Raw genomic sequence first — 16,991 nt, forward strand, 5'->3', positions numbered from 1 at the left:
GCACAGACATTTATTTATTTATCTATTTATTTATTTGATTTGAATTATTTGTAAGAAGCCACTCACCTCTTGTGCTCTGGGCATCTCAGTTCCCACAATGCATCAGCCCCACCAGCCTCTGTGTGTGCAGTTTAGTGTCCTGTTGACCGTGGTTTTCCCATCCAGCCGCTTCCTCCTCCTCCCGTCGGACTCCTGGCTGTAAAAGATGCCGAGTGCTCGCTGGCTAGCATGTGCCAGCCTCTGTTGACCTCACAACATGGCGGCTCAGAGTGCACAAGGGTCGTCTTTGTCCGCTGCTGCCCCGAGTCTCTTTTAGACCAAGCACAGCAGCAAGACCATGCTACTGGTAACACCATTGTCTCTCCTGTTTTTCTTCATCTCGGATTGTGTCATTGTTCAGATTGAGGTCTGTGGAGTTCAGACGCTCAGATGTGCCAACATGCGGCTGTAAATTTGGCAAACTGGAGCAGAAATGAGTCTTGGAGGTTCGAGAGAAAGAGGGTAAAAGGGTTTGGTGGGTAGGATGGTTTGAATCTCACCTTTTAATATAAGAGGGAGAACTTCCATTTACAGCCCTGTAGGCAGCATCAAGGATTTGAACTCAATGCGAGCAGCTACCGGGAGCCGGTGGAGAGAGGTGGACCACGCCAAAGAGTTCACTCTTTGATTCGGATCTGTATGGGAGATACAGGAAATAAAAAACAACCAGCATTTGCGTCTCGTCTTAATCACGTCAAAAATGTTGGCAAAAACAAGGCTTGTAGAGGGAGTATAGCAAAGATGCACAATTGAGTGCGATTACTGTGTTCGCAGTGGACCAAATGAACCACACCAAGGGGGGTGAGTGGACGTTTGATTTAGATGCACTGAAGCCTCTAGGTGTGAATGTGCCTTTAGAGCTCATTTCACACCTCATTATTAGAAGGTCCATGTATTGACCTGATCAACTAATGTGTAGAGCTGATAAGCAAGTTGTTAACATAATGCAACTCGTGCGGAATGTGAAGAATACAAACAGTGAGAATGCAGTAGAGTCAGGTCACCTTGACGAGTGCACGTGTGTCCGTGTAGGTGATCAGTCGGATGTGTAAGATCATCGACAAGACGTGCCTGTCCCCCACGCCAACACTGGAGCAGCATCTGATGTGGGACGACATTGCCATCCTGGCGCGCTACATGCTCATGCTGTCCTTCAACAACTCTCTGGACGTGGCTGCCCACCTGCCCTACCTGTTCCACGTGGTCACCTTGCTGGTGGCCACCGGCCCCCTGTCCCTGAGGGCCTCCACCCACGGCCTGGTCATCAACATCATCCACTCCCTCTGCACCTGCTCACAGCTCAACTTCAGCGGTGAGGAGCGCTGCCACACAAACGTTAAATTCTTCTTCGTTGCCCTGCAGGGTGACCTGTTCCTCACTGCTGCTGTGATTGGTGTCTGATCGGTTCAAGTTGGAGTCAAAACAATACAGTGAATGAAAAAGGGCAAACGTGTATGTACGATATAGCATCCAGAATCTCAAATTAAAATGTTAGCGTCTTGAAAAGGTATTCATACTTTCTACATTTTTTTTTGGTATTTTATGTGATGGGCCAATATAAATGCCAATATGATTACTTTTTCAACACAGAGTACATTCAATTATTCATACAACTAGATTAGCTGTGCAAAAAGGATCTAAGGATTTATGAATAAACTGTCTGGCTTTTGCAGTTATGTCATATCCTGTTTTGGGGCTCTTGTTTCCCAGAGGAGACCAAGCAAGTGTTGAGGCTGAGCCTGACTGAATTCTCGCTGCCCAAGTTCTACCTGCTCTTCGGCATCAGCAAGGTGAAGTCGGCAGCCGTCATCGCCTTTCGGTCCAGCTACCGCGACCGCTCCTTCTCCCCAGGTTCCTACGAGCGAGAGACCTTCGCCCTGTCCTCGCTGGAGACAGTCACTGAGGCACTTTTGGAGATCATGGAGGTTGGTTGTTGACTGCTCTTATACATTCTGACCAGGTCAGTTGAAATTCTTAAAGATAAGGGTTGAACCAGGATTGCTCCACCTCGACACCTTCATGTACAGCATTAGGTTTTGTCTGGATGCGTTGTATTTATTTTATTTATTATCCAAATATACAAGCTCAGTGTCACTCATAAAGCCATCTGTGTGACCTTACCCACATGTCCCTATGACAGATCAGAACGGATTCAGGTACAAACTGTGAACATTTTTCATTTGCCCACGAAAGAAACCCTTTGTGTTTTTAGGTTTCCTTCTGCCCCGCCCATTCTCTCGATATTTTTTTTTTTCTTCAATTTGTTGCGCGTGTTCCAAGCTCTGTGGAGGCGTGCGGTCGCTGGGTGATTCGGGGCTCTTGGCTTTGTTACACCAAACCCAGATAAAACAGGAAAGATCAGAATAGTCTCGCTGCTTTTTTTTCCCCCCCCACTTGCAGTTTTGTTTTCACTTCGGCCTTTCTATTAAGACGCGTTGTCTTCTGTCCTTCTCAAGGCCTGCATGAGAGACATTCCTGCCTGCAAGTGGCTGGAGCAGTGGACCGAGCTGGCGCAGAAGTACGTGTCACACCAGCACCGCCCCACTTTCCGTCACCGCAGTCGCTTCATTAGATACGTCAGCACTGCGCAGCCCACGCGTTCTAATAAACGTTGGCGATCGTAGAGTCCTGTCAACCTTTCCGCTTTGTACGCTGTGTGGTTTCCTCCCGGCAGGTTTGCCTTCCAGTACAACCCGTCCCTCCAGCCCCGAGCTCTGGTGGTGTTCGGCTGCATCAGCAAGCGCGTGACCCACGGTCAGATCAAGCAGATCATCCGCATCCTCAGCAAGGCCAGTCCCCTCCTCAGCATCGACCGCGTAAGTGTCCAGGTCTCGTACTAACGGGACAGGTTCTGGGGATTTTAACTGAACTCGCAGATGTATTATTTGTGTATAATCGCTACTGGTCTCATGATTCGAATTGATTACAATGATCAGTGCCTCGGTTATCAATGAATTGCGAGGCATCCCATACGTTTTTTCTACATTACATGATGCTTCTTAACTCACATCGGTGAGATGAGAGTTAAGTCCTCGTTCACGAGGACGTCTGAACTAGGCGTTTTTCTGGTGTTCTGGTGAACGCCGCAGACTGAATGCCGAGTCCACACTACCGTTCGGCACCAGTGTCCGGTTTGGCTGCGTGTTCGGAACGCCAATCGAACACCGCTGCAAAGCACAGCAAAAAGTGTACGCCGTTCCTTCTCAATAGCCGTGTGTACGATCACCTAGTGGGTAACACACTCGCCTATGAACCAGAAGACCCAGGTTCAAATCCCACTTACTACCATTGTGTCCCTGAGCAAGACACTTAAACCTGAGTGTCTCCGGGGGGGACTGTCCCTGTAACTACTGACTGAAAGTCGCTCTGGATAAGGATGTCTGATAAATGCTGTAAATGTAAATGTGAGCTAATCAATTATGTTCTGCACTGCACCGATACAGAATCGTCCATTTCTGCTTCACATTGTTTGTATTGCAGCGAGGCAGATTGCTGCAGAAAACTGTTGCAAAATTAAGGAACAAAATGTATCAAGCATCCGCAAAAGATGTGCTAATAACTGATAACTGACAGTGGTCACTTCCAAAACCATGTTCTGCGGGGAGATATAGCCCCCCCGGATCCTGTTAACACACGTCCTGGCCACTGGTGCTATTAACATAGCTCAGCGACTCTCTTCTTCTGGTAAAAAGATGAGCCCGTCGGAGCAGGGGTCTTAGGCCACCACCGTTTAATTTCCCCTCCTCCTGACCTCAGCCGAGCTGCGGTGCAGGTTTTGTGGACGGAAGTGCTTTGTGGTCGCCTCACCATGCTTCATTTGCTGCATTTACAGCATTTACCAGACGGCCTTATCCAGTAGCTACAGGGACAGTCCCCCCTGGAGACACTCGGGGTTAAGTGTCTTGCTCAGGGACCCGATGGTAGTTAGTGGGGTTTGAACCTGGGACTTTGTGGTCTCTTGGATTATAGGCGAGTGTTTCTACCACACTCTACTTCCAGCCTACAGTCATTCTTCTCTCTCCAGTACATTTGGTGATTTAATGAACCTCCCTCCACCTTCCCACCCTGCCAGGGCCTGGAAAGCTGTCTGAAGGGGCCGGATAATTACAACAGCCAGGTCCTGATCGAGGCTACGGTCATCGCGCTGACCAAGCTGCAGCCGCTGCTCAGTAAGGTACGTCTCCGCCGCCCTCGCCCACAACGCTGTTGCACCCATCGCATCTAGTTCTGCATTTTGTGTGTTTGCAAGATATGTGTGTTTAGATATGTGTGTGTGTGTGTGTGTGTACCAGGACTCCCCCATGCACAAGGCTCTGTTCTGGGTAGCGGTGGCCGTGCTGCAGCTGGACGAGGTGAATCTGTACTCGGCTGGAACAGCCCTGCTGGAGCAGAACCTGCATACACTCGATAGCCTGCGTGTGTTCAACGACAAGGTACGCACGCACATACATACACACATATATATATGAACACCAACTATATATAATAGCATTTGTCTTCTTAATTGACATGCACACATACAAAGCACATTCATACATTCAAATAAGAAGCTTGTTTTCATTAGTTCCTTTTTTTTTGTTACCACTCTTACTTCCTCGGTTGTGCAGATGCCAAACCTTGTGTGTGTTCACTCTGCTGAAAATCTAAATTGAGATGAATTGAAAGAAACCGGGGTTCTCTGGGTTTTTCCTCAGTATGCTCACTAGAACCAATGCTCTCTTCTGTCCTGAGAGACAGATTTTTATTTTAAGTGCCTGAAATCACTGTTTGCGCTTTGGTTTGTTTCTCCTGATTTTCCCTCCCTGGGGGACAGTAATGCTTGACAGCAGAGCCTGGCTTGTTCAGCCCCATCTTTTCACGAGCCTCCTTGTTCCTATGCAGAGCCCAGAAGAGGTCTTCATGGAGATCCGGAAGCCGCTGGAGTGGCACTGTAAACAGATGGACCATTTCGTCGGCCTCAATTTCACATCCAACTTCAACTTCGCTCTTGTTGGACATCTGCTAAAAGGTTCCTCTCTGTCTCCGCTTGTCTGTCTGTAAAGAGGTGAAAGGGCTGTCTGGCGGCCAGTCAAATCCCAGTCTTTGCAAAAGCTACTTCTGCCTCCAGTGCAGTATGTAGAGAGCCTCGAGGGAACCGCTGTTTCTTGAGATTCATGGGTCAGGGAGAGATGCAGGAGATTGTGCCTTGAAGGGTACAGGACCGTAAACTGGCTAATTGCCTCGCTGGCATTCAGAAAAATGGGGGACAAAAAGGGGACTAATTGGCTAGAGGACAGGGAATCGAAAGCCAATAGTGTCTGCTGGTGACATGCCCCTGTTTGTCCATCATGTGCTGTGGCGCAGGTTCAGTCATCATCTGACCCAGAGGGGCAGTGGTGACCTAGCGGTTAAGGAAGTGGACTCGTAATCAAAGGGTTGCGGGTTCAAATCCCGATCCGCCCAGGTGCCACTGAGGTGCCACACCCCGGGCCCCCTTCGTGGTGAGAACACTGCTCACCAAGGGTGCTGCTTAAATACAGAATAGATAGAAACGTGTCCTCTGTATCAGAATGACAAAACCAATCACTTAATAGGAACTCTGTGTTTTTGTTGCTAATCTAAAAGGCTACAGGCACCCGTCCTCCACCACAGTGGCGAGGACGATCCGCATCCTGCACACACTTTTGGTCCTGGTGTCCAAACACATGGGCTGTGACAAGTTTGAGGTGAACAGCCAGAGTGTGGCATACCTGGCAGGTGAGTCTGCAGAACCGGACAACAGACTGTCTTATACGCTGTGTGTTAGACATTATATTATATTATATTATATTATATTATATTATATTGTATTATATTATATTATATTGTATTATATTGTATTGTGTGCGCATTCAGCTCTCCTGACCGTCTCCGAAGAGGTACGCAGCCGTTGCAGCCTGAAACACAGGAAGTCTCTGCTAATACCTGATGTCACCATGGAGAACGTTCCCATGGACACCTACTCGGTGTACCTGAATGAACCTGGCTGCAGGTACTTACCTACTTACTTACCATTGGTCCACTGACTTGTGAAATGTGAACTTGGGATGCGCACTTGAACATTTCCATTTTTTTTTTTTTTTTTTTTTAACTGAAACCTTAAGATATATAAAGTTACTAAAATGAAACCATTAGCCTTGGTGACAAATTACCGTTTGTCTATATCTTTTCCATGGCTTAGGAATAATATTGGTCCTAAAGTTGAGCCTTGATATAAGCTTAAGTTTTCAGATGCTTATGTCCATGTCCAATCGATTTCCTCTCCCATCCCCTCCAAGGAGTCAGCCCTGGACGTCACCCAAGGTCTCAGAGCGCTACCTGTCAGTACACTACCCCACCGTGGGGCAGATCAGTCCTCGTACCCGCAAATCCATGAGTCTGGACATGGGCCAGCCTTCACAGGCCAACACCAAGAAGCTGCTGGGTACGGAGCTGGTTGGAAATCATTTCATGTTTACATTTACATTTGCGGCATTTGGCAGACGCCCTTATCCAGAGCGACTTGCACCGTGCTTTCATGTCACCATTGATTAAGTGATCACTTCAGCTTCACTAGGACTCAAACTATGAACACAATCATTTTATTCACTCTTGCATAAGTCAGACTATAAGAAAGTTACAAGTTAGTATTTACATTTACATTTACAGCATTTATCAGACGCCCTTATCCAGAGCGACTTACAATCAGTAGTTACAGGGACAGTCACCCTGGAGCAATTTAGGGTTAAGTGTCTTGCTCAGGGACACAATGGTAGTAAGTGGGATTCGAACCCGGGTCTTCTGGTTCATAGGCGAGTGTGTTACCCACTAGGCTACTACCACCCTAGTATAAGTTTTCTCTAAAGAGGAAGGTCTCAAGCAGCCGTTTCAAAACACTCCGCGACTGTGCTGAAGAGTCTAGACGAGTGTCTTCCTCGTACCTTCAGCGGTGGAGGGACCAGATGAGGCTCGGAGAATGGGAGGTATAATAAGGGCTGTGAGTTCGGCTGGTGAAACCCCATGTTTGGGTCATTTTGGGAAGGGGGGCCAGCTACTGGGAGCCAGTGGAGGGAGCGTAGCAGTGTGGTGGTGTGGGATAATTTGAGAAGGTGCTGCTGCGTTCTGTATTAGCTGTAGAGGCCGGATTGCATTCAGAGGTAGACCAGCTAGAAGGGAGCCATCCAGTCGTGAGATTACTAGGGACTGAACGAGTGTCTGGGTGGCCGGTGTTGATAGATGAGGGCGGATCCATCTGAAGGAATCTACATGAGTTGGAAAGATCCCAATGAGGTGAAGAATCTGCTGGAATAAATATTAGTGAGTTTAGATGATGGGCTGCCGTCCAAGACGAAAGGTCAGACATTGCAGAAATTTTGGAAGCGGCATGTACATCTTCATGTCACTGATGTTTCTATCCATCTCTTATCTTGGCTAGAACGTGTTTTTTTTATTTCCCTCTCTCTCTCTCTCTCTCTCTCTCTCTCTCTCTCTCTCACTCTTTAGGCACAAGAAAGAGTTTTGATCACCTGATATCCGACTTAAAAGCCCCAAAGAGGCCGGACATGGAGACGGGCATCACCACGCCCCCGAAGATGCGGCGTGTGGCTGAGAATGATTGTGAGATAGGTGAGCGTTCCCATCATGCACGATCACAGCATGCTGGGAAAAATACAGCAGCTCACTCCCTCTCCTCTGCCTTCCGACCCAGACTGCCCAGCTGCTGCAGAGCCGCAGCGTATTGGCAACTCCCACATATGCAGGGTGTCTGTGTCCGAGTCCAACGTCCTGCTCAACGAGGAGGTGCTGCAGGACCCCAAGGTCCAAGCGTTGTTGGTCACGGTGCTGGTGAGTGCTTATGAAGTCCTTACTGCGCTCGTTTCTAACTTCATCCATTTGCTGTTTACTCGGATCAGATAAGATGAAATTTTCACCGTCACAGCAGAAATTAGACAAACCATGAATATTAATGACCGTGTTCTAGAATGAGCGTGACTAATGTTGTGCTGCTGGTGGAGGATGTGGGGTTTATAATGACGTTCTGTGTGGTTGCCAGGCCACCCTGGTGAAGTACAGCACCGACGAGTTCCACCAGCGGATTCTCTATGAGTACTTGGCCGAGGCCAGCGTGGTCTTCCCCAAAGTGTTCCCTGTGGTGTAAGTGACCTTCGCTTGACCGTCAACCCGCACACAAACCCACGCGAAAATTAGTCAGCAAAATGGGGTGACCAATCGTCCACTTTTCCTCAAACACGTCCTCTCTTTGAGACGTGGAAATTGCCTCAGGAATCCTGAACTTGTTGTCTTGATGTTGGTGTTAATGGGATGTTCTGGTAAAGTTTGGGATGTGAAAAAACACAAATGAAAAATTACTAATTCTTATGCAATTTAGCGCAGGGATATCAACTATGAATGTGTTATGAATTATGAAAGACGACGCATGACACACACCTACACTGTGTTTGTAATGTCTGCATTAAGTACGGGTTCAACATATGATGAAGTGCTTATCAGTGCTTCAAATGGAACTTCTCAACAACATCCTGGCCAAATTTCACATGATTTTGAGGAACCGTGTCCGAGCACGATATGGAAAACTTAAAAGCTTGCATCTTCTGCCAACACTTGGTGGCGCTGTACAAAATATTTTTACATGTGTGTGACCGGGGCGTCACCCTGAATATGAAGTTTGAGGATGTTTGGTTACTGTTTACTGCGCTAAAGTATTTAAAAAAAAAAAAAATTATACACAGACAAATTGTACATTTTCATATGCCAGGAAAGGTGTGACGTTGGTCTTAAATTTCATTTCAAGTGGCCTTAAACAGGTCTTTAATTTCAGATTAAAGGTCTGCGGGGTACCCTGTGCCTGGTCACATTCTCCATTTCAAACAATTAAGCATCACACCTCAAGGTGTCTCGTCTTTCACAAATCTGGTCACCCTAGATAACGGCGTTCCGGAGGCGCTCCTGAATGCGCCCCCAGCTGCAGCACCGCTTATGCACTTTCTCTGCTCTGTCTGTGTTCCCAGTCACAACCTGCTCGACTCGAAGATCAACACTCTCCTGTCCATGTGCCAAGACCCCAACCTGCTGAACCCGGTCCACGGCATCGTGCAGAGCGTGGTGTACCACGAGGAGTCGCCGCCGCAGTACCAGCCGTCCTACCTGCAGAGTACTAGCCTTCACTCCCACGTCACCTCTGACATAACATGCGTTTCTCCCGCCTCAGCTGTATTTCAAATATAAAGTACAGAGGGCCGGTCTCCGTTTATCACAGCCGGTTAAACTTCAGATGGCCTGGTTTTTACTGGGAGTCTCTCTCCCCCTGTCTGCCTTTTATGCCAAAGCTAATGTACCCCTGCCTCTCTCTCTCTCTCTCTCTCTCTCTCTCTCGTTCATAGGCTTCGGCTTCAACGGACTCTGGCGGTTCGCTGGGCCTTTCTCAAAGGTAAGATCAATCCACGCTCTTATTTGCTTTTCGTTTCCCCTCAGGAGAAATAAAATTGGCCCGGTAGGCAATTACACCCGCTTACCTTTTCCCTTTCATCCCTTTCGTCGTGACCAGTTTGAAATCATCTTGCATCATATTTATTCTTTCTCTCGTAAGGGTGAAAAAATTGTGAGATAATAGATCTTTGCGTTGCATTGATATATTCACTAATGGTTCGTTTTAGAGCTGTAATCAACAACAACAACAACATTTATTTCTTATATAGCCCAAAATCACATACAGTATGTCTCAATGGGCTTTGACAGGCCCTACAGTTGACACCCCCACACTTGACCCTTCTGCACACAAGGAAAAACTCCACACAAAAAAAACTCTAGGAGAGAGAACAAAAAGAGAGGAAGAAACCTTGGGAAGGAGTGATACAGAGAGGGACCCCCTTCCAGGGTAGAGTGAGCCTGCAAATGGTGTCAGTGCAGGGTTGGATATGATATAATGAGTCCTACGGTTGTAGGGTTGGAGAAGTCCAGGATGTAGTCAGTGTCACGGTCTAGATTACGTGTCCATAATGATGTTACTGGTCCATTTGAAGATCCCTGAAGCTGTAGTTGTAACGGTGGTGGTGGCTGTGGTGACCCTCTGGTTTGTGTCATGTTTTGTCCTTGTAAAGCAGTTGTCAGGAACCAGGATGTATCTGCTTGTCTCTTCACTGGGGTCTGCCAGTAGTCTGGGTGCTTGATTCCGTGTCTCGGAGAAAAACAAACAGAAGCAGCGGCAGACGGTTGCACTGTACGACCGATACTGAAATCTGTGGTTATAGTGGTATATTGGTGCCACAGTGGCCCGGTACCCTAACTAGGACAGCCTAACTGGTGAATTTAACTTTGTCTGTGTCTAACAGGGGGACTCTGTGATAAACTGGACTTTATAATTGACACTGCGTCAAAATCAAGTGAAATGAGGGTCTAGGACTTTAGCAAAAAGCCAGAGAAAACAGATAGGTTTTGAGACCAGAGAATCACAGCCTTTAAAAAAAGCTAATCAAATTAACACTCAATTTGGCAAATTTAGGACATGCGAAACATACGGAAGCATTCTGGTACTAGGGGTTTTAGAAAACATCTATACAGCAACATATCGTGATATTTTACATGGTAATATTGTATATATACACGGACATCAGTTACCTATACACAGTTACCCACCATGGTAGTACCCATTGTACATGTGTAGATACCGATTGTACATTGTATAGATATATACATGTACACATTTATTTTTTGCTGCTATTAACTTTTTCTATCCAATGCAATTTCCCACTTGTGGGACTAAGAAAGGTTTCTTATCTTATCAAATATCAATGTTTTTGTATACAAATTTAATCCAAAATTCTGTTCTGAGTTCTGTTTTGCTGAGTTATTAATGTAATATGATCCACACAGGTCATGCACGGCATCTAGTATGTCAGTGAACTGTAAAATGTCGCGTTATGTACAGTATCACAGTATACCATGAAATAATCGTATCGTGAGACGCTTGCCAATACGCACCCCTAACACATACTATAGACAGGAAGTTCATCTCGGCCCGCCATCACTGTTGCTCCGCTCGTAACTGTGATCTGGTTCCCCTGCAGCAAACCCAGATCCCGGACTACGCCGAGCTGGTGGTGAAGTTCCTCGACGCGCTAATCGACGCGTACCTGCCGGGCATCGAGGAGGAGGCGAGCGACGAGTCCCTGCGCACGCCCACCTCCCCGTACCCCCCGCCCGCGCAGAACCAGCTGAGCATCACCGCCACCCTCAACCTGTCCAACTCCATGACGTCGCTCGCCACCTCGCAGCACTCGCCAGGTCAGCCGCTGGCCGCGTGGACGCCGCCCGCGCTCGTCCACACGCGCACGGCCGCACACACGAGGGCTGGGGAGTTCTAGACCATAAAATCCGGAAAACAACAGTCCCTCAGAAATCAGCGTCCGTTTTAAACATCGCGGCCGTCTGGTCTTTAGTCCCTCCGTCTCTTTTTCTGCTAGAAAAACACACACTCGCGCTTCAATACGTTGAGTTACAAATGTATTGGTGCCCTATTACTTTACTCCTTTATTTATTCGCGTTAAAAACGCAACACGGCGCCACGTTTCTTCTCTGCATGAGTCGGTGGTGCCGCAGCCAAATCTGGCCCTGGGTTAGACAGGTTGCATCTAGGATTTAACGCGGCTAAGAAAGGGGGTCATGCGATGCCAGTCAGATGCGAGGGCGCGTCCACCAGGCATTTTGAGTGTTCATGTGTCCGTCACTTCTCTGCTGTTTCTGTGCATTAACCTCTTCTGACCTGTGTCTCTCTGTGTGTCTCCAACATCCCCGTCTGTGCCGGCGGTGCTGTAGTTTATAGACGCTCCCCAGTTTTGTCCCATGTGAGGTCGTCCGAGGACCCACCGAAACCAGCTGGTACAATTCAAAACTATAGAGCTGTGCTGGGCAAGTAAAGGCCCAAGCCTATAGTTTTCCATCTGTGGTAACTTTTTTATTTTTATTTTCGGTTCCATTCCTTTTTGAAACACAAGCCATTTCTTACCTCTGCTGTCCTGTGTGCGTTTGTATCATGTTAGCAGTCCAAAAATCAGTGTTTTTATTAATAACCATGCAGCTTTTCGAGCAGATGAAGAACAGATTGCAGTGTACTTCTCCTCTCTCCGTTTTATCGGTGAACACAGACCAGCGGCTTCTTCGGGGCTGCGTGTACGTTTTTTTTTTTTTTTTTACCCGTTAAATGGCGTGTGGGCTCCAGATTACAGAAAGGATAAGTGGCCGCCGTGCAGCCTGCTTCTGCTCTTTGCCGCTGCCAGATTGATTTTGATGCTCCTTGTAAGGGCGAGGTCTCCACAAGACCAGCCCAGAAGCGGGGAGGGACGCCTTCTGATTCGCTGGTCTGTGTTGATTCGATCTGACGGAAAGATCGCGAGTTTGTTTCCAAATCCCCTCGTAAAGGGCCAGTGTGGTGGAAATAAAGCACCCGTTATGGAGCTCAGGCCTGGTCCACACCGTTCCTTCATGGGGGGACTTTGGTCTCGGTCTGGGTTATAGCGACCCCTCTGGTTATCTAGTGTAACTTCGATTCACCTCAAGCTGAGCCCTGACGTCTCGCCGTCATTCGGGTGGACGGGTCAGGTGATCGCAAAACACTTTCAGCAGGCCACGTGGTTTCTGCCCCAGACCCAGAAACAAGGAGGCACCTGCTCCTGGAGCGGGGTCCAGTTCGATTTGTGTTCCGGTTTTGGGGTTGCGGGCCATTGTGGGAGTCGAGGTTAAACTGGGTAACCGGACGTCTCATGCTCACCTCCTAATTCACACTTGGTGATATATTTCTTCACTAATCCCGGTGTGTCAGCCACGCCACCTGTCTGCATTGGTTTGTGTGTGTGTTTTTTTTTTTTTTTTTTTTTTTTACTACTTGTTTTCATTCATGCAGATGATTGGTGTGAATTATTATTATTTATTTATTTATATATTTTTTAAATTTACTTATTGATTTTATTTTTTTCGGTTTGATTTACTTGTCATGCATTTTCTCCTCTGACTGTTTTTTGCTGCTCACTCATGCCTGTTTTCTTTCTTTCTTTCTTCCTTCCATCCTATCTTTTTTTTTTTTTCTCTCCTTTTTTTTTTTTTTTTCTGTCTCCCTCTCTCTGAAGCCTCTCTGCCTAGTTCTAAGTCGGCCGTTTTTCCCTCCCACCTCACCCTTCCAGGTACTCCCATCAGCACCGCCCCAATTTTACACAGAGCGCAGCGGCGCCACCTAGCGGCCACCCTGCAGAAAGCCCAGTCCAGTATAGCAGCAGGTTACAAGCAGGGTGGTTTTAGTGTGTTTGTAGTTTGTTGTGCGCCCCCACCTGGTCAGCGTTGGTACTGTTTAGTCACTCCATCAGCATTTGACTAGTAATTCATCACCTGTAAGACTAACACCTCTGTATTTTAGCCGCATTTAACAATATTTGTCAGCAGCTAGTGTTTTCAGCAGCTGCACAGCTGGAAAATAAAGCTAAACTACCCAATGCCTCCACAGGCATTGATAAGGAGAACGTGGAGCTGTCACCCACCTCGGGCCACAGCAACAGCGTGCGCACACGTCACGGCTCTGCCAGCCAGGTCCAAAAGCAGCGCAGCGCCGGCAGCCTCAAGAGGTCCAGCATCAAGAAGATCGTCTGAGATCTGGACCGAGCAGGATTCGGGGGGTGAACTCGGAATCGAGTCGGAAGCCACGCCCACGTTCTCTGGGTTCATTTAACTTCTCTCTCTCTCTGTTTGTCTGTCTTTATATTATCTGCTCTGCCCTCCTCTGGAACATATACAGCCTTTTTGGGCTGCGCATATGGAGATGTGCTTTAAAATGAAAGAAAAAGACCTCTTCATGAGGGGACATCTTTATTCTTTTTTTTTTTTTTTTTTTTTTAACGCACTCTGAGAGAGGGGGGGACGATGGTGAGAAGAAGCCATTTTCAACTTGACATTGTTGTGTTTCTGTCTGGTCTCGTGAGCGACGCAGACGCAGGAGTCAAGAAACCTTTTTACCTTCTTGGGGGACGTCTCACAACATCAAGCGTTGCTGATGGATTGCGGGGGGTGACGTCACCGATGACGCCACATGATCCCGAACTTCCTGTCCTCTGTTGGTGGCAGGGATGTTGTACAGAAACCGTTGTGTGTGTGTGTGTGTGTGTGTGTGTGTGTGTGTGTGTGTGTGTGTAAATAATTACACTGATGACTGAGAATCACTCACACATATTGGGTTGTCGTTTATCCATTGTGTGCCTTTTGTCAGGGTTTCCAGATGTCTATAGTTTGTTTAAAAGCGGAGGACAAAAAAACGAGAGAAAGAAACCTTTCCGAGGGGCTGAGGAACAGGTACTAATTATTAGAGACGCGTTCCGTCTGATCCGTTTCATATAACTCAAGTGCTGCATTGTAAACAGTACAGTATTCTTACTATCGTGGAAATATATACGAGCACCACTGCTTATGCTGCCTGAATAAGTATTTATCCTGTAAAGAGATTATCTCCAAGAATCGAGTCGTTGCTTTCCTCCTGAAGTATTCCTCATTCGACAACGTGACACTAAAGCAAAAAAATAAAAAATAAAAAATCAAATGTACATAGTCAGGAAAGCTTTACTTTAATGGTGGGGAAAATATGACTTGATTTGTTTACAGTTCAAGGGATGACCAGGAAATCTGGGTAATATGCAAAAAAAACAACAAAAAAAAAAAAACACCAGTAATAAGAACCCCCTTCACCCACCCAGCCCGTTGTGTTCAACGCTCTGTCTGTCGTTTGTTCTGTAGGATCCGGACATCCTTTTATTGCACAGAAAGGTGGCCGTTCTCTTTCTGGTGGTCACTACTGCGCGCCTCAGTCCCACGATGCTCGGCGGCAAAACCCAGTGAAACTGCACCAAAGATTAGCTTGCACTAATGCAAAAAAAATAAATAAATAAGCTGTTTTTGTTCGTTTTCCTTCAATTTCCTGAACAATTTAGAGACCCACTGTATTATCACGAGAAGCTTAGACCAAGTAATCCCTTCCCGCTGCAGGTCTTGCATCGACGCCATAAGGTGCCACCGCAAAGGGCCTTTTTTGACCTTCGGAGGGGGGCGTGGCAGCGTGACGTCGCTGGGCTTCGTATGGGCTCCGGACATCTGTGTGATCTGAGCGCACGTTTTTAAAAGTTTTTTTTTTTTTTTTTTTACATTTCAGATGCGTATTAGATATGGTTCTTGTCAAGTAAAGGGAAGCGGGATGCATTTTGAATGGTACAGCGGGTGGAATATTACAGGACGTTCGAATTAAGCCAAAGTCAATAAAAAAAAAAAATTATGTATGGCTCATGTTACCTTTAACCGCCAGATTTTTAACGTTTCTTCCACATGTCAGCTGTATAACGTAATTTTTTTTCATCAGTCTGAACTGCATCGTAGGAATGGGACCAAAATGAGAACCATGCAAAACTCCTTTTTCTTCTTCCTTGTTTTATTCAGTCGTTTTAATGCCTGTCTGTTTCCTTCACGTGTGTACAGTATTTGGTAAGCGTCCTCATTAACTTGCCCGGCCTGGGCTCTGAACTGACCGCCTCCCACACGTATATCACACTTGTATGATGCTATTGTAAATTAACCAATAAGATTTGTGCTGCATTTCATCTCGTCTCAGACATTACAGAGATGTCAACATACGGAGGAGAGAAAGAGGAAAAAAAAAAACGTGTATATTAAAAAGGTGAATTACTGCTTCAAGCCAGCGTGTTGACCATGTAATGCAGTCTGTGCAATCAGCTTGTGTTCGAGTCATCTTCACGTCTTCTGTCACATTTACTAAAGGCTTTAAAGTGGCTGATTCATGGGGGACAAAAAATAAACCAGTTTCTCACCGGCGTTAAGGGACTAGTAACGCTTCTCGACATTCGTTGCACAGCGAAGCCTTTAGTAAATTTATTTTAAAAAAGTAAAGAGAAAAAGTGATGTTCAGCAATGTATTACTTGCACATCTGCACAAGCTGTTTTTTTTTTTTTTTATTATTATTATTATTTACAAAGTCATAGCCCAAGTTGTATATTCGGACGTGACTTGTACGGTACTGACATCATAGGTGCTTTTTAAAGGTACAAACACTGAGCGCGCCTCGGCTCTCTAGCGCAGGGTGGGTTGGATGACATTTCCCTCATTTCCCCAATAAAGGTGGACAAAAGACGTTTCATTTGATTATATGCAAGAATTAAATGTTAGTGCAGTGCATTGGCCCCAGTCGGAAAAAGAAAAAAAGTATGTACTTTTTTGCTTTTTTTGTAAATATTTTTGTGTAAAAAATTGAAGGAAAAAAAAAAGGTATATTTACTACATTGTAAATACACGCCATATTGTATTATTTGCTTTTTTGTAAAGCTATTAGTTGCTGTAGATGTAACATGCAAATTTAATTATTCCAGTGTTCGTAATAAAAGTTTCCCTCTACAAACCTGTAATAATGGGAGTTGATTTTTGAAATGTTGAGGTTCTTTATTTACAGTTGATTCATTTCATTCAAAAAATAATAAAAATAAATAACTACTGGGCTTCTTCTACAAAAAGAATAAGGAAACGTCACCAGTGTTTCTGGATAAAGGCACCGCCAGCCATAGAGAAACAGGCCCGTTTTGGGTGTGGTGGACTGCAGGCCTGCATCGTGCTAAAGATGTGGACACGCATTCCCCTTCTAAACAGTTTAGCCAATCAGGCATCAATAATCCACTGATCTCATCATCACTGTGCACCATTCAGCTTTTAGTTAGGGTGACCTTTTTGACCTTTTGAGGGCGCTTATCTCACCCGGCGTCTTGGGTCACAGTGCTAGTCCTTCTCCTGCCTAATTCTATATTGAGGGCTAATAAAGAAAAAAAAGTAAGTAAGTAAATAAATAAAACCGTAACACGTAGAATGAGAAGTCGCGTGTTGAGCGAGCGGCTCTCGGGCTCCGCGA

At 46.3% G+C, this 16,991-nt stretch overlaps 1 protein-coding gene across 5 annotated transcripts in view; it reads left to right on the forward strand.

Annotated features, from left to right (window-relative positions):
• nf1a (neurofibromin 1a) overlaps positions 1 to 16,497 on the forward strand; it is a 54,168-nt gene extending 37,671 nt beyond the window's left edge. For 2 of the 5 annotated variants that reach the window (XM_028999762.1, XM_028999764.1), the window contains 19 exons: positions 1,072 to 1,351; positions 1,750 to 1,964; positions 2,496 to 2,557; positions 2,714 to 2,855; positions 4,112 to 4,213; positions 4,332 to 4,472; positions 4,921 to 5,047; positions 5,644 to 5,775; positions 5,914 to 6,049; positions 6,336 to 6,481; positions 7,540 to 7,662; positions 7,745 to 7,881; positions 8,090 to 8,190; positions 9,066 to 9,208; positions 9,438 to 9,484; positions 11,121 to 11,337; positions 11,869 to 11,931; positions 13,176 to 13,229; positions 13,547 to 16,497. In XM_028999762.1, the coding sequence (XP_028855595.1) occupies positions 1,072 to 1,351; positions 1,750 to 1,964; positions 2,496 to 2,557; positions 2,714 to 2,855; positions 4,112 to 4,213; positions 4,332 to 4,472; positions 4,921 to 5,047; positions 5,644 to 5,775; positions 5,914 to 6,049; positions 6,336 to 6,481; positions 7,540 to 7,662; positions 7,745 to 7,881; positions 8,090 to 8,190; positions 9,066 to 9,208; positions 9,438 to 9,484; positions 11,121 to 11,337; positions 11,869 to 11,931; positions 13,176 to 13,229; positions 13,547 to 13,689 (2,511 nt within the window). In that variant the 3' untranslated portion in view covers positions 13,690 to 16,497. The remainder of the gene's footprint in view (positions 1 to 1,071; positions 1,352 to 1,749; positions 1,965 to 2,495; positions 2,558 to 2,713; positions 2,856 to 4,111; positions 4,214 to 4,331; positions 4,473 to 4,920; positions 5,048 to 5,643; positions 5,776 to 5,913; positions 6,050 to 6,335; positions 6,482 to 7,539; positions 7,663 to 7,744; positions 7,882 to 8,089; positions 8,191 to 9,065; positions 9,209 to 9,437; positions 9,485 to 11,120; positions 11,338 to 11,868; positions 11,932 to 13,175; positions 13,230 to 13,546) is intronic. The other 3 variants (XM_028999765.1, XM_028999766.1, XM_028999763.1) reach the window with 2 other exon arrangements.
• The last annotated feature ends 494 nt before the right edge of the window (positions 16,498 to 16,991 follow it).

Source organism: Denticeps clupeoides, chromosome 13, assembly GCF_900700375.1.
Source record: "Denticeps clupeoides chromosome 13, fDenClu1.1, whole genome shotgun sequence".
Lineage (NCBI taxonomy): Eukaryota > Metazoa > Chordata > Actinopteri > Clupeiformes > Denticipitidae > Denticeps > Denticeps clupeoides.